The sequence below is a fragment of the Pongo abelii genome, chromosome 8 (genome assembly GCF_028885655.2).
Source record: "Pongo abelii isolate AG06213 chromosome 8, NHGRI_mPonAbe1-v2.0_pri, whole genome shotgun sequence".
Lineage (NCBI taxonomy): Eukaryota > Metazoa > Chordata > Mammalia > Primates > Hominidae > Pongo > Pongo abelii.
In genome coordinates, this window is record NC_071993.2 from 64,463,406 (window position 1) to 64,481,157 (window position 17,752).

The 17,752-nt window shown below is 48.2% G+C and overlaps 1 protein-coding gene across 3 annotated transcripts; it reads left to right on the plus strand.

Annotated features, from left to right (window-relative positions):
* Positions 1-8,101: 8,101 nt before the first annotated feature.
* LOC100442206 (pulmonary surfactant-associated protein A2) lies at positions 8,102-12,120 on the plus strand. Of its 3 annotated transcripts, none has more exons than XM_024254114.3 (5): positions 8,102-8,298; positions 8,467-8,661; positions 8,968-9,087; positions 9,841-9,918; positions 10,387-12,120. In XM_024254114.3, the coding sequence occupies exons 1-5, from the start codon at positions 8,292-8,294 to the stop codon at positions 10,761-10,763; spliced, it is 777 nt and encodes a 258-aa protein (XP_024109882.3). In that variant the 5' UTR covers positions 8,102-8,291; the 3' UTR covers positions 10,764-12,120. The 3 variants fall into 3 exon arrangements, with proteins under 3 accessions (XP_024109882.3, XP_009243697.4, XP_009243700.4); XM_009245422.4 differs by having other exon boundaries at positions 8,284-8,302; positions 8,464-8,661; positions 10,387-10,763; XM_009245425.4 differs by having other exon boundaries at positions 8,284-8,302; positions 8,464-8,574; positions 9,028-9,087; positions 10,387-10,763.
* Positions 12,121-17,752: the final 5,632 nt, after the last annotated feature.

Here is a 17,752-nt window from a genome sequence, read left to right on the forward strand (position 1 = left end):
AAGGCCCCACCAGGGCAGCTAGCTACAGAGTGTCGATTGGTGCACTCACAGACCTTGAGCTAAATACAGAGTGCCGATTGGTGTGTTTACAATCCCTGAGCTAGAAATAAAGGTTCTCCAAGGCCCCACCAGAGCAGCTAGCTACAGAGTGTCGATTGGTGCACTCACAGACCTTGAGCTAAATACAGAGGGCCGATCGGTGTGTTTACAATCCCTGAGCTAGACATAAAGGTTCTCCAAGGCCCCACCAGGGCAGCTAGCTACAGAGTGTCTATTGGTGCGCTCACAGACCTTGAGCTAAATACAGAGTGCCGATTGGTGTGTTTACATTCCCTAAGCTAGATATAAAGACTCTCCACGTCCTCACCAGACTCAGGAGTCCAGCTGGCTTCATCTAGTGGATCCCGCACGGGGCTGCAGGTGGAGCTGCCTGCCAGTCCCGCGCCGTGTGCTGGCACTCCTCAGCCCTTGGGTGGTCGATGGGACTGGGCGCCATGGAGCAGGGGGTGGCGCTCGTCGGGGAGGGTGGAGCTGCACAGGAACCCACGGAGGCGTGGGAAGGCTCAGGCATGGCAGGCTGCAGTCCCGAGGCCTGCCCCTCGGGAAAGCAGCTAAGGCCCGACGAGAAATCGAGCGCAGCGCCGGTGGGCTGGCACTGCTGGGCGACCCAGTATACCCTCCACAGCCGCTGGCCCGGGTGCTAAGTCCCTCATTGCCCAGGGCTGGCAGGGCCGGCCGGCTGCTCCAAGTGCGGGGCCCGCCAAGCTCACGCCCACCCGGAACTCCAGCTGGCCCGCAAGCGCCGCACAAAACCCCGGTTCCTGCTCGCGCCTCTCCCTCCATACCTCCCCGCAAGCTGAGGGAGTGGGCTGCGGCCTTGGCCAGCCCCGAAAGGGGCTCCCACAGTGCAGCGGTGGGCTGAAGGCCTCCTCAAGTGCCGCCAAAATGGAAGCCCAGGCAGAGGAGGCGCCAAGAGCGAGCGAGGGCTGTGAGGACTGCCAGCACGGTGTCACCTCTCATGATCATCTCAATAAATGCAGAAAAAATATTTGACAAAATTTAACATCCCTTCATCATAAAAACCCTCAACAAATTAGGTGTATAAACCAAGTACCTCAACACAATAAAGGCCATATACAAAAAAAATCAACAGCTACCATCGTACTGAATGGAGAAAATTTGAAAGTTTTCCGCTAATAATTTGAGCAAGACAAGGTTGCCCACTTTCACCACTCTTTTTTTTTTTTTTTTTTTTTTTTTTTTGAGACGGAGTCTTGCTCTGTCACCCAGGCTGGAGTGCAGTGGTGCAGTGGTGTGATCTCAGCTCACTGCAACCTCCGCCTCCCATGTTCAAGTGATTCTCCTGCCTCAGCTTCCCAAGTACTGGGATTACAGGCACCCACCACCATGCCTGGCTAATTTTTTTGTATTTTTAGTAGAGACGGGGTTTCACCATGTTGGCCAAGCTGGTCTCCAACTCCTGACCTCAGGTGATCTTCCCGCCTTGGCCTCCCAAAGTCCTGGGATTACAGGCGTGAGCCACTGCACCCAGCCCACTACTCTTATTCAAGATAGTTAAGGAAGTCCTAGCCAGAGTAATTAATCATGGGAAAAAAATAAAGGGTATCCAAATTGGAAAGGAAGAAATCAAATTGTCTCTATTTGCAGACAGCATGATCTTAAAAAGACAACATCCTAAAGACTTCACAAAAACACTCTTAGAACTGATAAATGAATCCAGTAAAGTTGCAGGATACCAAATCAACATACAAAAATCAACAGCATTTGTATACATCAAGAAGAACTACGTGAGAAAGAAATCAAGAAGTCAATCCCGTTTACAATGGCTACAAAGTATAAAATACCTAGGAATAAATGTAACCAGGGAGTGAAAGATCTCTACTATGAAAGCTATAAAACACTGAAGAAAAAACTGAAGAGGATACAAAAAAGTGAAAAGACATCTCATGTTCATGGATTGGAAGAATCAGTATTGTTAAAATAACCATACTACCCAAAGTGATCTACAGATTTAATGCCATGCCTATTAAAATACTAACGACATTCTTCACAGAATGAGAATGAACAATTATAAAATTTGTATGGAACCATAAAAAGACACCAAATAGTAAAGGCAACACTAAGCAAAAAGCGAAAAGCTGGAGGCATCACACGACCTGACTTCAAAATGTACTACAAATCTATGATAACCAAAACAGCATGGTGCTGTTATAAACACATAGAGCAATGGAACACAATAGAGAACACAGAAATAAATTCGCATATTTATAGTCAACTGATTTTTGACAAAGGCATCAAGAACAGTCTGTTCTTGGGGGAAAGAACAGTCTGTTCAATAAATGATGCTGGGGAAACTGGATATTCATATGCAGAAGAATGCAACTGGACTCCTCTCTCTCACACATACAAAAAATCAACACAAAATGGTCTAAAGACTTAAATGTAAGTCCCGAAACTATGAAACTACTAGAAATAAACACAGGAGAAGTGCCTCAGGACACTGGTTTGGGTGAAGATTTTATGAAAGACCTCAAAAGCACAGGCAACAAAAGCGAAAATAAACAAATGGGATTATATCAAACTAAAAAGCATCTGCAGAGAAAACAAACAACAGTGTGAAGAGAAAACCCGCAGAATTGGAGAAAATATTTGCAACTATTAATCCAATAAGGAGTTAATATCCTGTATACACAAGGAACTCAAACAAGTCCACAGCAAAAAAATCCAAATAATACAATTTTAAAATGGGCAAATGATCTGAACAGACATGTCTCGAAAGAAGACATATAAATTGTCAACAAGTATATTAAAAATGCTTGGCCAGGCACGGTGGCTCTTGCCTGTAATCCCAATAATTTGGGAGGCTGAAGTGGGAAGCTGGTATGAGCCCAGGAGTTTGAGATCAGCCTAGGAAACATAGTGAGATTTCATGCTTACAAAAATAAAAAGTTATCTGGGCATGGTGGTGTATGCCTATAGTGTCAGCTACTCAGGAGGCTGAGTTGGGAGGATTGCTTGAGTCCAGGAGGTGAAGGCTGCAGTGAGCTGAGATTGTGTCACTGCACTCTGTCCTGGGTGACAGAGCAAGACCGTGTCTAAAAGAAAATAATAGATATAATATAAAAATAAGAATTCTCAATACTATTACTCCTAAGGAAAATGTCAATCAAACCACAATGAGATATCTCACCCCAGGTAGACTGTCTCTTATTAATAAGACAGTAACTGATAAATACTGGCAAGGGTGCAGAGAAAAGTGAACTCTTATACACTGTTGGCGGAAATGTAAAGTAGTACAGTCATTATGGAAAACAGAGTGGAGATTCCTCCAAAAAATGAAAAATAGAAAGACCATATGATCTAACAATTCCACTACTCAGTATTCAAAGGAATATATTCAGAGGAAAGGAACGCAGTATGTTCAAGAAGTATCTGCACTCCCATGTTTACTGTAGTACTATTCACAATAGCCAAAGGTGGAATAAAATTAAGTGTCTACCAATGGACGGATAAAGAAAATGCGATAACTATACACAATGAAATACTGTCCGGCCCTAAGTAAGAATGAAATCCTGTCATTCATGGCAACACGGATGAACCATCATGCTAAGTGAAATAAAGCCAGGAAGAGAAAGTTAAACACAGCATCTTCTCACACATATGTGGAAGCTAAAAATAAAGTTAATCTCACAGAAGTAAACAGTAGAACAGAGCACACTAGAGGCTGGGAAGACCAAGAGAATGAAGGATGGGGAGAGCTTGGTCAATGGATAAAAGATCATAGCTAGACAAGAGCAATAAGTTCTAGCCTTCTAGAGCACTGGAGGGTGACCATAGTCAACAATAACTCATTACATACTTTCAAAGAGGTAAAAGAGAAGACTGTGAATGTTCTTATCACTAAATATTGATACACTTTTGGGGTGATGGGTATGCAACTTACCCTGATTTGATCATTGATTATTGCATACATGTATCAAAATATCTCACTATATCCCATGTATATATAAAATTATGTGTCCATTAAAAATAAGAAATTTTTTAAAATTGAAAAGAGTAAAGAATAAATCACCCAAATTAAAAACAAGCAAACCCCAAGAAAAGATTATAGTTACAGTTATATCCCTATGTGTCAATCTGAAAATATGGCTGGGGTATGTAAGAGAAAACACTTATTGTAGAAGAGTATCTGCAGTATGGTCTTAGTGATGCAAAGTCAGTGTGTGTGTGTGTGTGTGTGTGTGTGTGCACGTGTGTTTTCCTGAGCCTATTTCACTGGAGATAGTTGCTGCCATCTGCCAGTTTCAATTCCTCCAAGGCACAGAATGGGAAAAACTGTCTCCCTCTCCTCAAAGCCTGAATAAAACATGACATGTTTCTCTGGGGTTTGGAAGACTCAAAATGCTCAGGGTAGAGAGGTGAGAGGGCTGTGTTGATGAAAATTAAAATATGTCATTTCTAGGTAATAGATTTATTGTGTTATGCTTTTTAAGAATGCAGTGACATTTATTAGATGTGCCAAAGTAATATAGATATGTGTGTAAATATACAGCACACAATATATGTGTGTACATATATTTATAATACATACATACATATTTGCTTAGTTTGCTGGCTGCATCAAGGAAAAGAAGCGTCAATTTCCATTCCCTTAATGTGGCTGAGCTGCCCCTTAGATTCTGACAGTAGAAGTGATATTGAAATATATCCATAATTAGTAAATCAATTTATGCATCTCTTTGTCTCCAGGTACAGGTAGATTAAGCACATCCCTCTGACTCTGGGAAGGTTCTAGCAGAGGACTGAGCTGGAAAGAGGATTTCTAGGTAATTTTGGCAATCCATGTAACCCCTGTCAGCCTCAGTTGACTGAAGTATGGAATGGGGATTTACTTACCCTCTGTACGCCTCATAGAGTGCTGCGATGATCCAAAACTACGGGAAACTTCTTGCAGCCACAGACAGGCTCTTCCCACTGCTAGCACCCAGTGCAGCTGGAGAACGGGGAAGGAAAAAGTCCCTTGAGCACTAAGAGAGAGGTCTCGAATCTGCAGAGACCCCCGTGGGCTGTCCTTAGGGCGGTGCATGGCTCCCACTCTGTGCCCCTTCAGTCTTACCTTGCCCATGTGGGAAAGCGTCGTCTTCCTGGTTTCAGTCACACTGGGTGAGGAGGGGGTCCTGCCACAGGGAGTGGGACTCGGAGTGCAGTGAGACTGTGGACTCTGAGGTGGCTTCGCGTGGGCACCCAGGGCCTGGCAGTGTGAAGAGGATGTCCCCGCAGAGGGAGGTGGCCCAACATGGGGGATGAAGCCCCGAGGAGAGTGAGAAGGGCACTGAAGGAGAGTGGACCGGCGGGGGCAATGGGGCCTAAGCAGGGGGAGGAGGCTGTGGACGCCGCTGAGTGGCCTGGCAGGGACACTCGGAACTCAGCAGGAACTGCGGCAATTCTTAGTGCTAAGAATGACAAACTTGTGCTTCTTAACGACATTCTTTAGATTTGCTGGTGCCACGTGCTGGTAAACTGTACCTGTCTCAACATCAAACTCGGATAGTGTCCCTTGCAGCCCGGAGGCGAGTGCATGGCTCCCCCTGGCGGTCAGTGGCAAGCCTCGCTCACGAGTCCACATTGCTACAAATCAACCAATGGGCAACAAAGATGGCGTGATGAGGGATGGGATATTTACAACAGTCCCAAAGTGCGTCCCCACAACATAGTCACTGATTAAAACCAGAAAAAGAATAAATTTGCAGTGGCGAATTGTGACACCCACCACCTTAATTAAATGATCAACACGAACATCCTCAGTCTTGGGGCAAACTAAAGTCACATGCCGCCGGGTAGAATGGGAGAAGAGCGCAGCCGGGTGTCCGTGGTATTTCTGCCGAAGTTACAGAACCTGAATCTAACTGTAAGGCAATACAAACAAACAAACAAACAAACAAAGTGAGGGGCATTTTACACAGTAACTCTCCTGTGAGCTTCACACTGTGTTCAGGTCATGAAGGTGAAGGGAAGACAGAGGGACTTTGTGGGTTTCAGGACCCTGGAGAAGCACGACAACCGAATAAGGCACATGGCTCAGAAACGAATCCTTTGCTATAAAGGACACTATTGGGGCATTGGGTACATTTTGCATAGGGCCTGAAGGCTATTTGGAGTTATTTTATCCCTGTTAATTTCTTGATTATGGTTATAATGCGAAAATGCCTTTGCGTGAAAAACACGTTAAAGTATTGGGGTGTCGGGGTTTCATGTTGACAACCTACTCTCATAGGTTCAGGGAAAAAAAAGTCGTATCATACTGGCAATTTTTCTGTAATTTTGATGTTGTTTCAGAATAATAAAATGAAAAATGAAACTGACCAAGGCCACCTGGTTAATAAGTGACAGCTCTGGGTCAAAACTCAGGTGTGCCTTTCCCCTAAAGCCACGCCCTGCCCTGCCAACCACAAGGCCCTGCACATCTGAGTTGGCCTCTGTTCCTGCTCATCACCTGCAAAACAGCCCTGCCTCCCCACAGCCAAGTTGCTGGAGCTGTGCCCCACCTGCCCCCACCCTGCACTGGCCTGACTCCCCCATTCCATACCTGGCCTAGTACCCACCACATGGTGTGGCAGACAGCACTGGGGCAGCTGAAAGACTCCGTGCTACAAATTGGCACTGCCCAGCCTCCTGCTCCTGGGAGTGGGGTCCATTGGCTGAGCTTCCACTCCCTGGAAGAGCTCCAGACTCGACAATGGTTTGGGATTTTTCAAACCAATTCCAAATAAGCCAGGGGAGATTTTCCTGTCTTGGTTCCCATCATTACCACCTCCACAGTTGGAGATTCCCTCCTAATCCAGATGCTTGAACCAGGACCTCAACAACTAGGGCTTCATATATCACTGGGACACTTAGCATAATCAACACTGCAGGTTGCCAGACATCACCCAAAGTGATGTTCTACCAAAGACAGAAACTGCAGCTCTCCCGTGACATTCCAGGTGCTGCCCTGACTCCTCCAGCTGAACTGGCTAGGGCAGAGGGAAGTGGAACGTGCAGCATATTTGCCTGCTACTCTGCCCATGTGCCCACCAACTCGGCTGCAGGCTCCAGGGACACAGGCTGGTGGGGGGGCCTGGGGCTCAGGGCTGAGCCAGGTCACAGGGCAGACAAGTTGGCCTGGATCAACCTGACCAACCTCAGCTGGAGCAGTGACTTCTTCATTGTCTGAATCTAAACCAGGAACCCAATGGGGCTTCCTTAGTGCCTGTGTAAGGGCTCTCGGCTTTCACTGCTAAGGAGCTTGCTAGGGACAGGGTGGGTGACCTCAGCCAAGGGGGGGATTTCTCTTCTTACAGACCTGGAGTTCCTCTTTGGCAGGTTCTGTGCTCCCCTCAAGGGTCCTTTGAGATCCTCCAGCCTGAGTGCTCTTGGGGAAACGTGCTGTGTAAACACCATGCCCATTTCCTGCCTGGAGCACAGGTTTTGTGGTAGGGCTCTCAGGAGTGGGGAGGAAGCCTGGCAGCCCCCACACCTATAAATGCTGCTGTCTACCTTACCCTCTGACTTGGAGGCAGAGACCCAAGCAGCTGGAGGTTCTGTGTGTGGGTGAGTTTAGCCCCATCCCCTGGGTGTTCTCTAGCTTGAAGATTGCAGGCAGAGAGGACCAGCCCAGCAGCCACAGGCCTGACCAAGGCCCAGGCTGGGAAGGAGGGCAACTCCCCATTTTCCACTGGGAGGTGTTTCACAGCACAGTCAACATAGGTGACATGCAAAGATCCTCATATTTGTTACCTTCTTTGGCCAGATCCATCCCTACAGGGTTCAGCAGGGCCTAAGCGGGGGGAGTGGGAGAACAGACCCCAAGAGGAAGGAAGACCTCATCACTGACTGTGAGAGGGTCATCACCCCCCTGATCATCACCTTGAAGGGCCCAGGCTGTGGGCCCCATTCATCTCTTTTCATTCTCAGGTCGCTGATTTCTTGGAGCCTGAAAAGAAGGTAACTGGGCATATGAGGGACAGATGGAGTGAGTCAGTGAGTGAGTGACCTCATCCTTCCTCCTAACAGCCTGGGCAGGACAGGGCAGGTTTTCTGCAGAGCACGGAAGATTCAGCTGAAGTCAGAGAGGTGAAGCCAGTTTCCCAGAGTAACATAGTGAGGCACTGACAGAGAGGAGACTGCACTGGAGCCCAGGTCCCCGGGCTCCCCAGAGCTCCTTACTCTTCCTCCTCCTCAGCAGCCTGGAGACCCCACAACCTCCAGCCAGAGGCCTGAAGCATGAGGCCATGCCAGGTGCCAGATGATGCTGGGAATTTTCCCGGGCGCTTCGGGTCTTCCCAGCACTCTGGTCTCGCCCGCCCTGCCTCTCGGGCTCTGCCCAGCTTCCTGAGTCCTGACAGAGCACAGTGGGGGAGATGTTGGCAGAAGTGGCAGATGGGCTCATGGCCATCCCTCCTGCAGGAGCAGCAGCTGGAGCCAGAGCCATGTGGCTGTGCCCTCTGGCCCTCACCCTCACCTTGACGGCAGCCTCTGGTGCTGCGTGCGAAGTGAAGGACATTTGTGTTGGAAGCCCCGGTATCCCCGGCACTCCTGGATCCCATGGCCTGCCAGGCAGGGACGGGAGAGATGGTGTCAAAGGAGACCCTGGCCCTCCAGGTACTGTGCTGGAGACCCCACCCTCAGCTGAGGGACACAGACCCCTTTTCAGGAGGCCCATCTGTCCAGGCCCCTAGGCTGTGGGCCATAGTGAGCTGGGGGCTGTAGTAAGCTGGGTGGGACTTCAGCCTGCAGGGCTGGTGGGTTCCTGGGGCCCTTACGATGGCGCATCCTGGAGAGTCTGTCCTCATAGTGCCCACGGAGTGATAGCTGAGCCAGCCCCAGTGATAATGGGCGTCGAGTCTCACTAGCTCCAACCAGTTGTGGGTGACTGATCCCACACATCCATGTCTCTTTTCTCTGCAGGCCCCATGGGTCCACCTGGAGAAATGCCATGTCCTCCTGGGAATGATGGGCTGCCTGGAGCCCCTGGTGTCCCTGGAAAGCATGGAGAGAAGGGAGAGCCTGGGGAGAGGGGCCCTCCAGGTGAGCAGGGTGGGGCAGGTGGGCAGTGGAAACATGGGCACAGCGACCCTGAAGTTACACAGGGGTGATGGGGATCAGACAAACCCTACAGGTTCCCCAAGGGCATTTGGCTCAACCTAAGTAAGAGAATATGAATTTGAGGGAGAAAGCTGAGGTGTCTGGGGAGTGTAGTCACAATTCAGGGAAGGGCAGGTGTGGGAAGTCCTCCATGCCTCATGACCGCCGATGAGGACACACTGAGTCAGGTGTGAGACGAGGGACAGCACTGGGAGGCAGGGAAGGCACATCCTGGGATGGAGTTGCTGGGGGAAGTCTGAAGGGTGAATGCGGACCAGGCATCCAGGCAGATGGTGTGACCAGGAGCCCCACAGACAGAGGGGAACTTTGAAGCTCAGAGCGGTAAGTAAGTCCATCAGGGCAGTGCAGAGAGCATCATGCTTGCCCTTGGTGGAGGGTGTGGGAGAGGGACTTGCCCCACAGAGGCGGGCAGACAGAGCCCCTCGAGGGACAGAGCAGGAAAGAGGACAAGGGGTGGGGATCGCAGCAGGGGCAAGGCTTCACTAAAGAATGGGGGACCACGGGGTGTGGAGACACACTGGAATCTCGTGGACCCTCTGAGCCTGGGGCCTAGGCAGTGCCTAGCAGCAATGAATGGGCAGAGTTCCAGGATTGCAGATGGCAAAACGCCTACGTGGCAGCAAGTGGGGGTCTTCACTGGCCTGCCCCTCTTTCTGTATGGGGCGCTCTCCACAGGGCTTCCAGCTCATCTAGATGAGGAGCTCCAAGCCACACTCCACGACTTCAGACATCAAATCCTGCAGACAAGGGGAGGTAAGGGGACCCCGTGGGCCTCACAGGGTAGGAGTTTCCCACAAATTCCCCTCATTCTCAGCACCAGCTTCTAGAATAGAGATGACAAACAAGCGTGCACATGCAGGTCTTGGGGAAAGGAATGATGCTTGCTTTTCTGATGTCTTTGAATGGCCCAGAGGAGACAAAAGCAGACACAATTCACTTCCCATTTCATAAGAAAGCAAGTTCTCTGCCTGTCTTGCTTTCCACTGAATCCCAGGAAATTGCACCATTTCTGGCAATAAGTAATTGTTACTTAGGTGAATGAATAAATGGAGAAGACTCTAAAAGTGAATTTAGAAAACTGCAATTGGAAGAGGAAGAGAAGACACAGAGAGAGGCAGAGATGGAGAGACTGGGGAGAATCTGGTAGCAGAGACCCCAGGTGAGGGAGGTGGCTTAGAGACAAAGTGGTCAGTGGCCTGACCCGGACTCCTGTGCTCTCAGCCCTTAGTCTGCAGGGCTCCATAATGACAGTAGGAGAGAAGGTCTTCTCCACCAATGGGCAGTCCGTCACTTTTGATGCCATTCAGGAGGCATGTGCCAGAGCAGGCGGCCGCATTGCTGTCCCAAGGAATCCAGAGGAAAATGAGGCCATTGCAAGCTTCGTGAAGAAGTACAATACGTATGCCTATGTGGGCCTGACTGAGGGCCCAAGCCCTGGAGATTTCCGCTACTCAGACGGGACCCCTGTAAACTACACCAACTGGTACCGAGGGGAGCCCGCAGGTCGGGGAAAAGAGCAATGTGTGGAGATGTACACAGACGGGCAGTGGAATGACAGGAACTGCCTGCAGTATCGACTGACCATCTGTGAGTTCTGAGAGGAATTTAGGCCATGGGACAGGGAGGATCCTGTCTGGCCTTCGGTTTCCATCCCCAGGATCCACTTGGTCTGTGAGATGCTAGAACTCCCTTTCAACAGAATTCACTTGTGGCTATTAGGGCTAGAGGCACCCTTAGCCACTTCATTCCCCTGATGGGCCCTGACTCTTCCCCATAATCACTGACCAGCCTTGACACTCCCCTTGCAAACCCTCCCAGCACTGCACCCCAGGCAGCCACTCCCAGCCTTGGCCTTCGGCATGAGATGGAGCCCTCCTTATTCCCCATCTGGTCCAGTTTCTTCACTTAAAGATGGCAGCAGTGAGGTCTTGGGGTAGAAAGACCCTCCGAAGTCACACAGAGTACCTGCCTCCTGGTCCCCTCAGCTCTCCCTCTGCAGCCCACTGCCTGCCCAGTGCCATCAGGATGAGCAGTCCTGGCCAAGCATAATGACAGAGAGAGGCAGACTTCAGGGAAGCCCTGACTGTGTGGAGCTAAGGACACAGTATAGATTCTCTGGCACTCTGAGGTCTCTGTAGCAGGCCTGGTCAGGCTCTCCAGGTGGTCAGAGGGCCCAGCGGTGCCCCAGCACGGTGGTGCCCAAGGCAACCCTGTGACTGACATGTATGATTCACTCCTTTGAGTCTTTGGATGCCAACTCAGCCCCCTGACCTGGAGGCAGCCGGCCTAGGCCTCTAGGGAAGAGCCCCCCACTGCAGACATGACCCGAGTAACTTTCTGCTGATGAACAAATCTGCACCCCACTTCAGACCTCGGTGGGCATTCACATCACCCCCCACACCACCGGCTCCACTTTCCCCTTTTATTAATCCATTCACCCAGATAATCATTAAAATTAACATGTGCCAGGTCTTAGGATGTGTCTTGGGGTGGGCACGGTACCCGGTGACTCTTGGGGATATTTATTTATTTTCACTGAGCCTATATCTTCATCTGTGAAATGGGAATAAAAATACTTGTTGCTGTCACAATTATTACCATCTCTCCAGCTAGCAAAATTACTACCAGAACCATTACTACACACAAAGGCTATTGAACGAGCACATACCATGTGCCACACACCTTGACAAGCCCTTTTAATACAGTTTATTATGTACTATTCAATCTTCACACAATTTCATGGGACCAGTATTGTTTACCCCATTTTTTATAAGGACACTGAAGCTTAGAGGAGTTAAATGTTTTAAGTATTATTCCAGAGAGCAAATGGCAAAGGCTGGATCCAAACCCATCTTCCTGGACCTGAAGTTCATGCTCCCAGCCACCCCACCCCTGAGCTGAATAAAGATGATTTAAGCATAATAAATCGTGAATGTGTTCACATGAGTTTCCATAGCTTTGGTTCCAAGAAACATCACATTTCTGTTTTTGTAAATCAGATGAACTCTGGCTCTGAGCCCCTACTTTCCTCAAGATTGGAAAATTCAATCTCAGGATGTGCTTTCTTTGTTTGATGAGAGGGGCAAACTGCTCTCCTCCTTATGATGCTGCAGGGGGATGGGGAGCCACAGACACCATTTGGAAGAACACATGGGCATCTTCAATCCATGTGGTCCACTTGTGGGTGGGGATATAATGCCTTCTGTCCTCTGTGCAGCCGCCTGAATGATTTCTGCAGCCCAGCAGTAATGTTGGCACTCAGGGCTCAGTTCAGGCCTCAGTGAGCCATCCTAGTCTCATGTCGGCTCGAAATGGGACCACTCCCCCATACCCCAGGGCTGTGCAGGATTGTGACAATGTCCCCGGTTGCTTGAGGAGGCAGCCACATATGTGTCCCACCTCCAGAAAGGCTCCCACTCCTCCCACCCTCACACCTGCGAACACTCTGTCTCGTGGATTTACTGCTTTTCTTGGGCAGAGAGAAGCTCTGGATCAAAACCCACAAAATCAGATGAGAATGAGGGGAATAATTTCTGATTCTTTTCTGAATGATAATTTTTAATCTGGTCACCATTCCACATGTGCTTGGGACCCAGCACACACATTACTGAGCCTTCCCCTAAATTAAGAGAAAAACAAGGAGAAGCATGTACAGATGTTCCTCAACTTATGATATGGTTAGGTCCTGATAAACACATTGCAAAATGGTATCTTAAATGGAAAATGCATTTAATACATCTAACATACCAAACATCATAGCTGAGCCTAGACTACTTTAACCATGCCCAGAACCCTATGTTAGCCTGCAGTTAGGCAAAATTATTTAACACAAGGTCTATTTTATAATAGGGTGCTGACTATCTCACGACTATCTCATGAATGAATGGTTGTATGTGTACTTGAAGTGTGGCTCCTCCTGAATTCACATCACTTTTGGACAAATGTAAAGTCTATAAATTGTAAGTCAAACTCCCATAAATCCAGGACCGCGTGTATTCCAAGCTTCATAAGTAAATACATTAAGACTCTGAAAATTTATGTCTTCTCATTTCTTGTGAGGATTATTTTTACTTTCTTTATGCATTTATTTGCTATTGTTACTATTTTATCATATTTTAAATTAATTATTGCTGGTTTATGAGAAAAACTCTTGATTTATTTTTTATTCATCTTATACCCAACCATCTTTTAGCATTCTCATTTTTTTCCTAATATTAATACTTCTAAGATAATTGATTCTTTTATTTTTTTATTTCTATTTTTGAGACACAGTCTCTCTTTGCTGCCTGGGCTGGAGTGTGGTGGCACAATCTTGGCTCACTGGAACCTCTGCCTCCCAGGTTCAAGTGATTTTCCTGCCTCAGCCTCCCAAGTAGCTGGGATTACAGGTGTGTGCCACCACACCTGGCTAATTTTTGTATTTTTAGCAGAGACAGAGTTTCACCATGTTGGCCTGGCTGATCTTGAACTGACCTTAAGTGATCCTCCTGCCTCGGCCTCCCAAAGTGCAGGGATTACAGGCATAAGCCACCTTGCCCAGCCAGTGATTCTTTTATATTTTATAGATAAATAGATATATTTACAAAGGATGGAAATTTGATCTGTCCTTTTATGACATTTATATTTTTTCCATCTCATTTCATAGCTCCACCACAGGAGCTCAGTTAAGGAGGGAGAAGAAGGGACTGAGCGGGGCACCCCTTCCCTCCTCCCATCTTGGGCCTGGGATGTGAACACACACTGACATTCTCTGGTTCGCTCTTTCTCATCTGCCATGAAACCTACGGCGAACCATGGTGAGGCAGGAGGGTTGTGGAGGGCTCCAGGGACAAAGCCTTTGTGAACACAGTAAGGTTTTGTTTTTGTTCTCCATGAGAGACACAGGAAACTGTAAAGGAATATTGAATTTAGGCCTAACCTTGTCATATTTTTCGCATAGAAAGATCATTCTGGTGGATACACCAAAGATGTGCCTGAGATCTGCAGGAGTAGATGCTGGGGGACTTCCCTGAACAGATGTAATTATGTAATAGTCCAGGTAAGATTTTTTTTTTTTTTTAGTTAGAAGCCTATGGAACCAAAGAATGAGTCATGGACAATAGCTATTAGTTATTCCTCAATTATCTGCACCGGTGATAGCTCAGTAATGTTAGGGTTGCTGGGTTAAAAAATAAAAATATAGGCCGGGTGCAGTGGTTCATGCCTGTAACCTCAGCACTTTGGGAGGCCAAGGCGGGTGGATCACGAGGTCAGGATTTTGAGACCAGCCTGACCAACATAGTGAAACTCTGTCTGTACTAAAAATATTAAAAAAAATAGCGGGGCATGGTGGTAGGTGCCTGTAATCCCAGCTACTTGGGAGGCTGAGGCAAGGAGAATCACTTGAACCTGGGAGGCGGAGGTTGCAATGAGCCGAGATGGTGCCACTGCACTCCAGCCCGGGTGACAGTGTGAGACTGTCTCAAAAAAAATAAAAAAAAAAAAGAAAAAAAAGAAAAAGAAAAGAAAAATATAGGCCGCCCAGTTAATTTGAATATCAGATACACAGGTAGTTTATTCAGTGAGTCGTATGCAGTATTTGGGACACACTTATTCCAAAAATGTATTCAATGTTTATCTGAAGTTCACATTCCTCAGGGTGCTCCGCATTTTACCTGGCAACCCTACCTGTAGGGGCCTGGACAAGCAGAGGCTTTGGGTGAGGCAGGAGACACTTCCTATGGTTAGTGGCATGTGACAATATTTAGCTTGTACCCCATCAGACTTGTACCCCAATGCCTTTGGGCTCACGAATGAATGTGAAGTCTTTCCTGAGCTCTGTGGATGGTGTATGGTGTATGGTGAGCAGGGCCACTGAAGCATGCTGTGTATGAGCACGAATGAGGCTGGTATTTCAAACACACTCTGGCCCTCCCCTCAGCAGGACATCCAGGAGCCTGGGGTTAGGAATCTTCTGGGTTTGCTTCATTTCCACCTACTGCAGCTGCCCTGCATCCACCTATCCTAGCGTGAGTCTTCTCCTGGGAGCTTCCAGCGGTGTTTCCATGAATAAATAGGGAGGATGGCAAGGTAAGACAAAGGGACCGGAGCAAAGGAAAGGACCAAATGTGGCTGGCACGCATCCGACAAGCCTTCTGGAGTGTGAGTATCTGTCAAAGCAGGAATGGTGCCTTGGGCAGAGGAGCTTCTCATGGTGTCTGTCTCTCTCTGGGGCAGTGGGCTTCAGACACCTTTAGAACCACACGCACAAAGCCCCACCAGGGCTTAGGCTCTCCAGACAAAGCTGTGCTCAGACAGAGGCATAGGGCTGGCAGGCAGCAGGGACAGGAAGGGCTAGCAGCTCTTCCCTGGCTAACAGTTGGGGTTCTGCCTCCAGCTGCCTTCCCAGGACAGAAGCCAGATCAGCTGCTCTGAAGTCACCTTGCGGGAGTTAGGGAACACATCTGCCACATACACTGTGTTGGGAGAGAACTTTCAGCTGACTGCAAGCTTCCCAGGCTGCTCCCAGTGGAAAGTCTGACTCCTGGGCTGGGAGGTTCCTTCTCTGCCAACACCCCCTTCTGGGCCTACAGGCTGGCAGTGAACAATGCGGTTGGCATCTCCCTGCAGCTCCAGCTGAGCCTTTGGGGTCATATCTCAAGGGGCTATTAAGGGAAATCATCACCTCAGGATTGGTCATCTCTTTTTTCGCTATAGTCACAATTTAAGGAATTGTGTGAAACCGTCAAGTGGGGGCAGATATTAGATTTCAAGAAGGCTCAACTATTCCAAAATATGGCCTAAGCCTGTGCCACCCAGCCTCCTCAACCATGTAGACTTCATTCCTTCATTCATTCATTTCTTCCAACTTTCGCCAGTATTTCCCAAGTACCTACCTTGTGCCAGCCTAGAAGCGGGAAGCACACAGTAAGGAGGGGACAGCAGACTCTGACATGGACAAGGACACCGGGCAGCAGTGCAGGGGGCAAGGGTAGGCTCTGGAGAAGACAGAGGGACTCCAGCATGGGCAGGCCATTGGGCACGTCCCTAAACCTCTTGGAGCCTCAGATTCCGGTCTGTAACCAGGGGATGCCAACAGTATCTACCTCATTGAGCTGAAAAGACAATAAATTAGGGTGATCCAGGTGAGGCCCTGGCAGAGGGACTGGTGTGGGGAACACTTGACCCATGCTGAAATGTCCCACGCCTACAAGGCAACAGGGTCCCACTCCGCATGCACCAGTCCAGTGCCTGCCTTCTGCTGGTGGGGAGCACGTGTTCCTTGACCTGTGAGCCCTGTGGAGAGTCCACATCATGCACCTGTCAGATTCCCAACTGTAGGTAGGGTCTTCTGAAACCAACTGGTGTGTTACTGATGCTTTCAAGTCTACTAATTTCAGAGGACCTGTTAGGTGAGTGCTGGAGGATTATTTGTCAGGAGACAGTGACTATGAGCAAATAAAGGCTCCAGCTTCAAATAAACACTCATCTGAAACAACTGTGACTGAAAACACTTGGTTGTATAGGGGACTGCGTTAACATAAAAATTGTAAGTATTAATGTAGATATAAAAAATTGAATTTGTGCTACCTATATGGCCTGAGCTAGAGGAACTCAGCCCCTGCAAACCCAACCCAGGCCTCCTCCTCTGCCAGAGCTGGGACTCTATCTCCAGCCATGTGGCCACACAACCAGCAGCAGGCTCTAGAACACATCGGTAAAACCCTATAAATTATTACAAGTTGGAATTCTTCCATCCTTCTTGGTAAATAGCCGCTCCCCTGAGACCTCCACAGTGCCCCCAACCCTGACCTTCCTCTGATCTGGCAAAAAATGGTTAATGCTTGTCACAGGGAGACCCTCTAGGACCTTTTCCGAGATTCTAACTAGTCAGCAAACAGGCCACACCAGTGGCTGAAATTTTGAGTATCATGTACAATATGCTTTCTTGTTGTTTCTTTTTTCTCTTTCCCTGCATTCCTTTAGATTGTTTGAATTTTCTTTAATAGGAGGGTGGTACTAGAATTACAGATGTATCAATAAATACCGGCCTACTAGTACCTTTGCCAGGATAGCCCTCAAAAGCTCAAATTTATCATGTCAAGAAATGAACTTTTTCTCTCTAAACCTGCTTTTTCTCCTGGGTTCTGTCTCCCACTGGGGTACCACATTCTGACAAGCCATTCCAGGTAGAGATCTGATAGCAAATGGATTTCTGTCTGCCAGAATCATTTTTCAAATGCTGTCAATAGAGAAGGATTCACCAGTAAACTGCAGAGCCCTTTGCTTGCATGGGCTCCTTACAAGGCCATGGTGGGAGAGGCTTTAGCAATGTTTGAGATGGTAATATGTTTTTACAGACTTTGCAAAAGTAAGCTATTTTAAGGGCAAATGCAGTCATGCATTGCTTAACGACAGGGATGCATTCTGAGAAATGCATCCTTGTGTGACTTTGTTGTTGTGCAAACGTCATCAGGTGTACTTACACAAAACTAGATGGTAGAGCCTACTATATGCCTAGGCTGCCTGGTATAGCCTATTGCTTCTAGGCTATGAGCCATTGCAGCGTGTTACAGTACAGAATATGCTAGGCAATTGTAACACAATG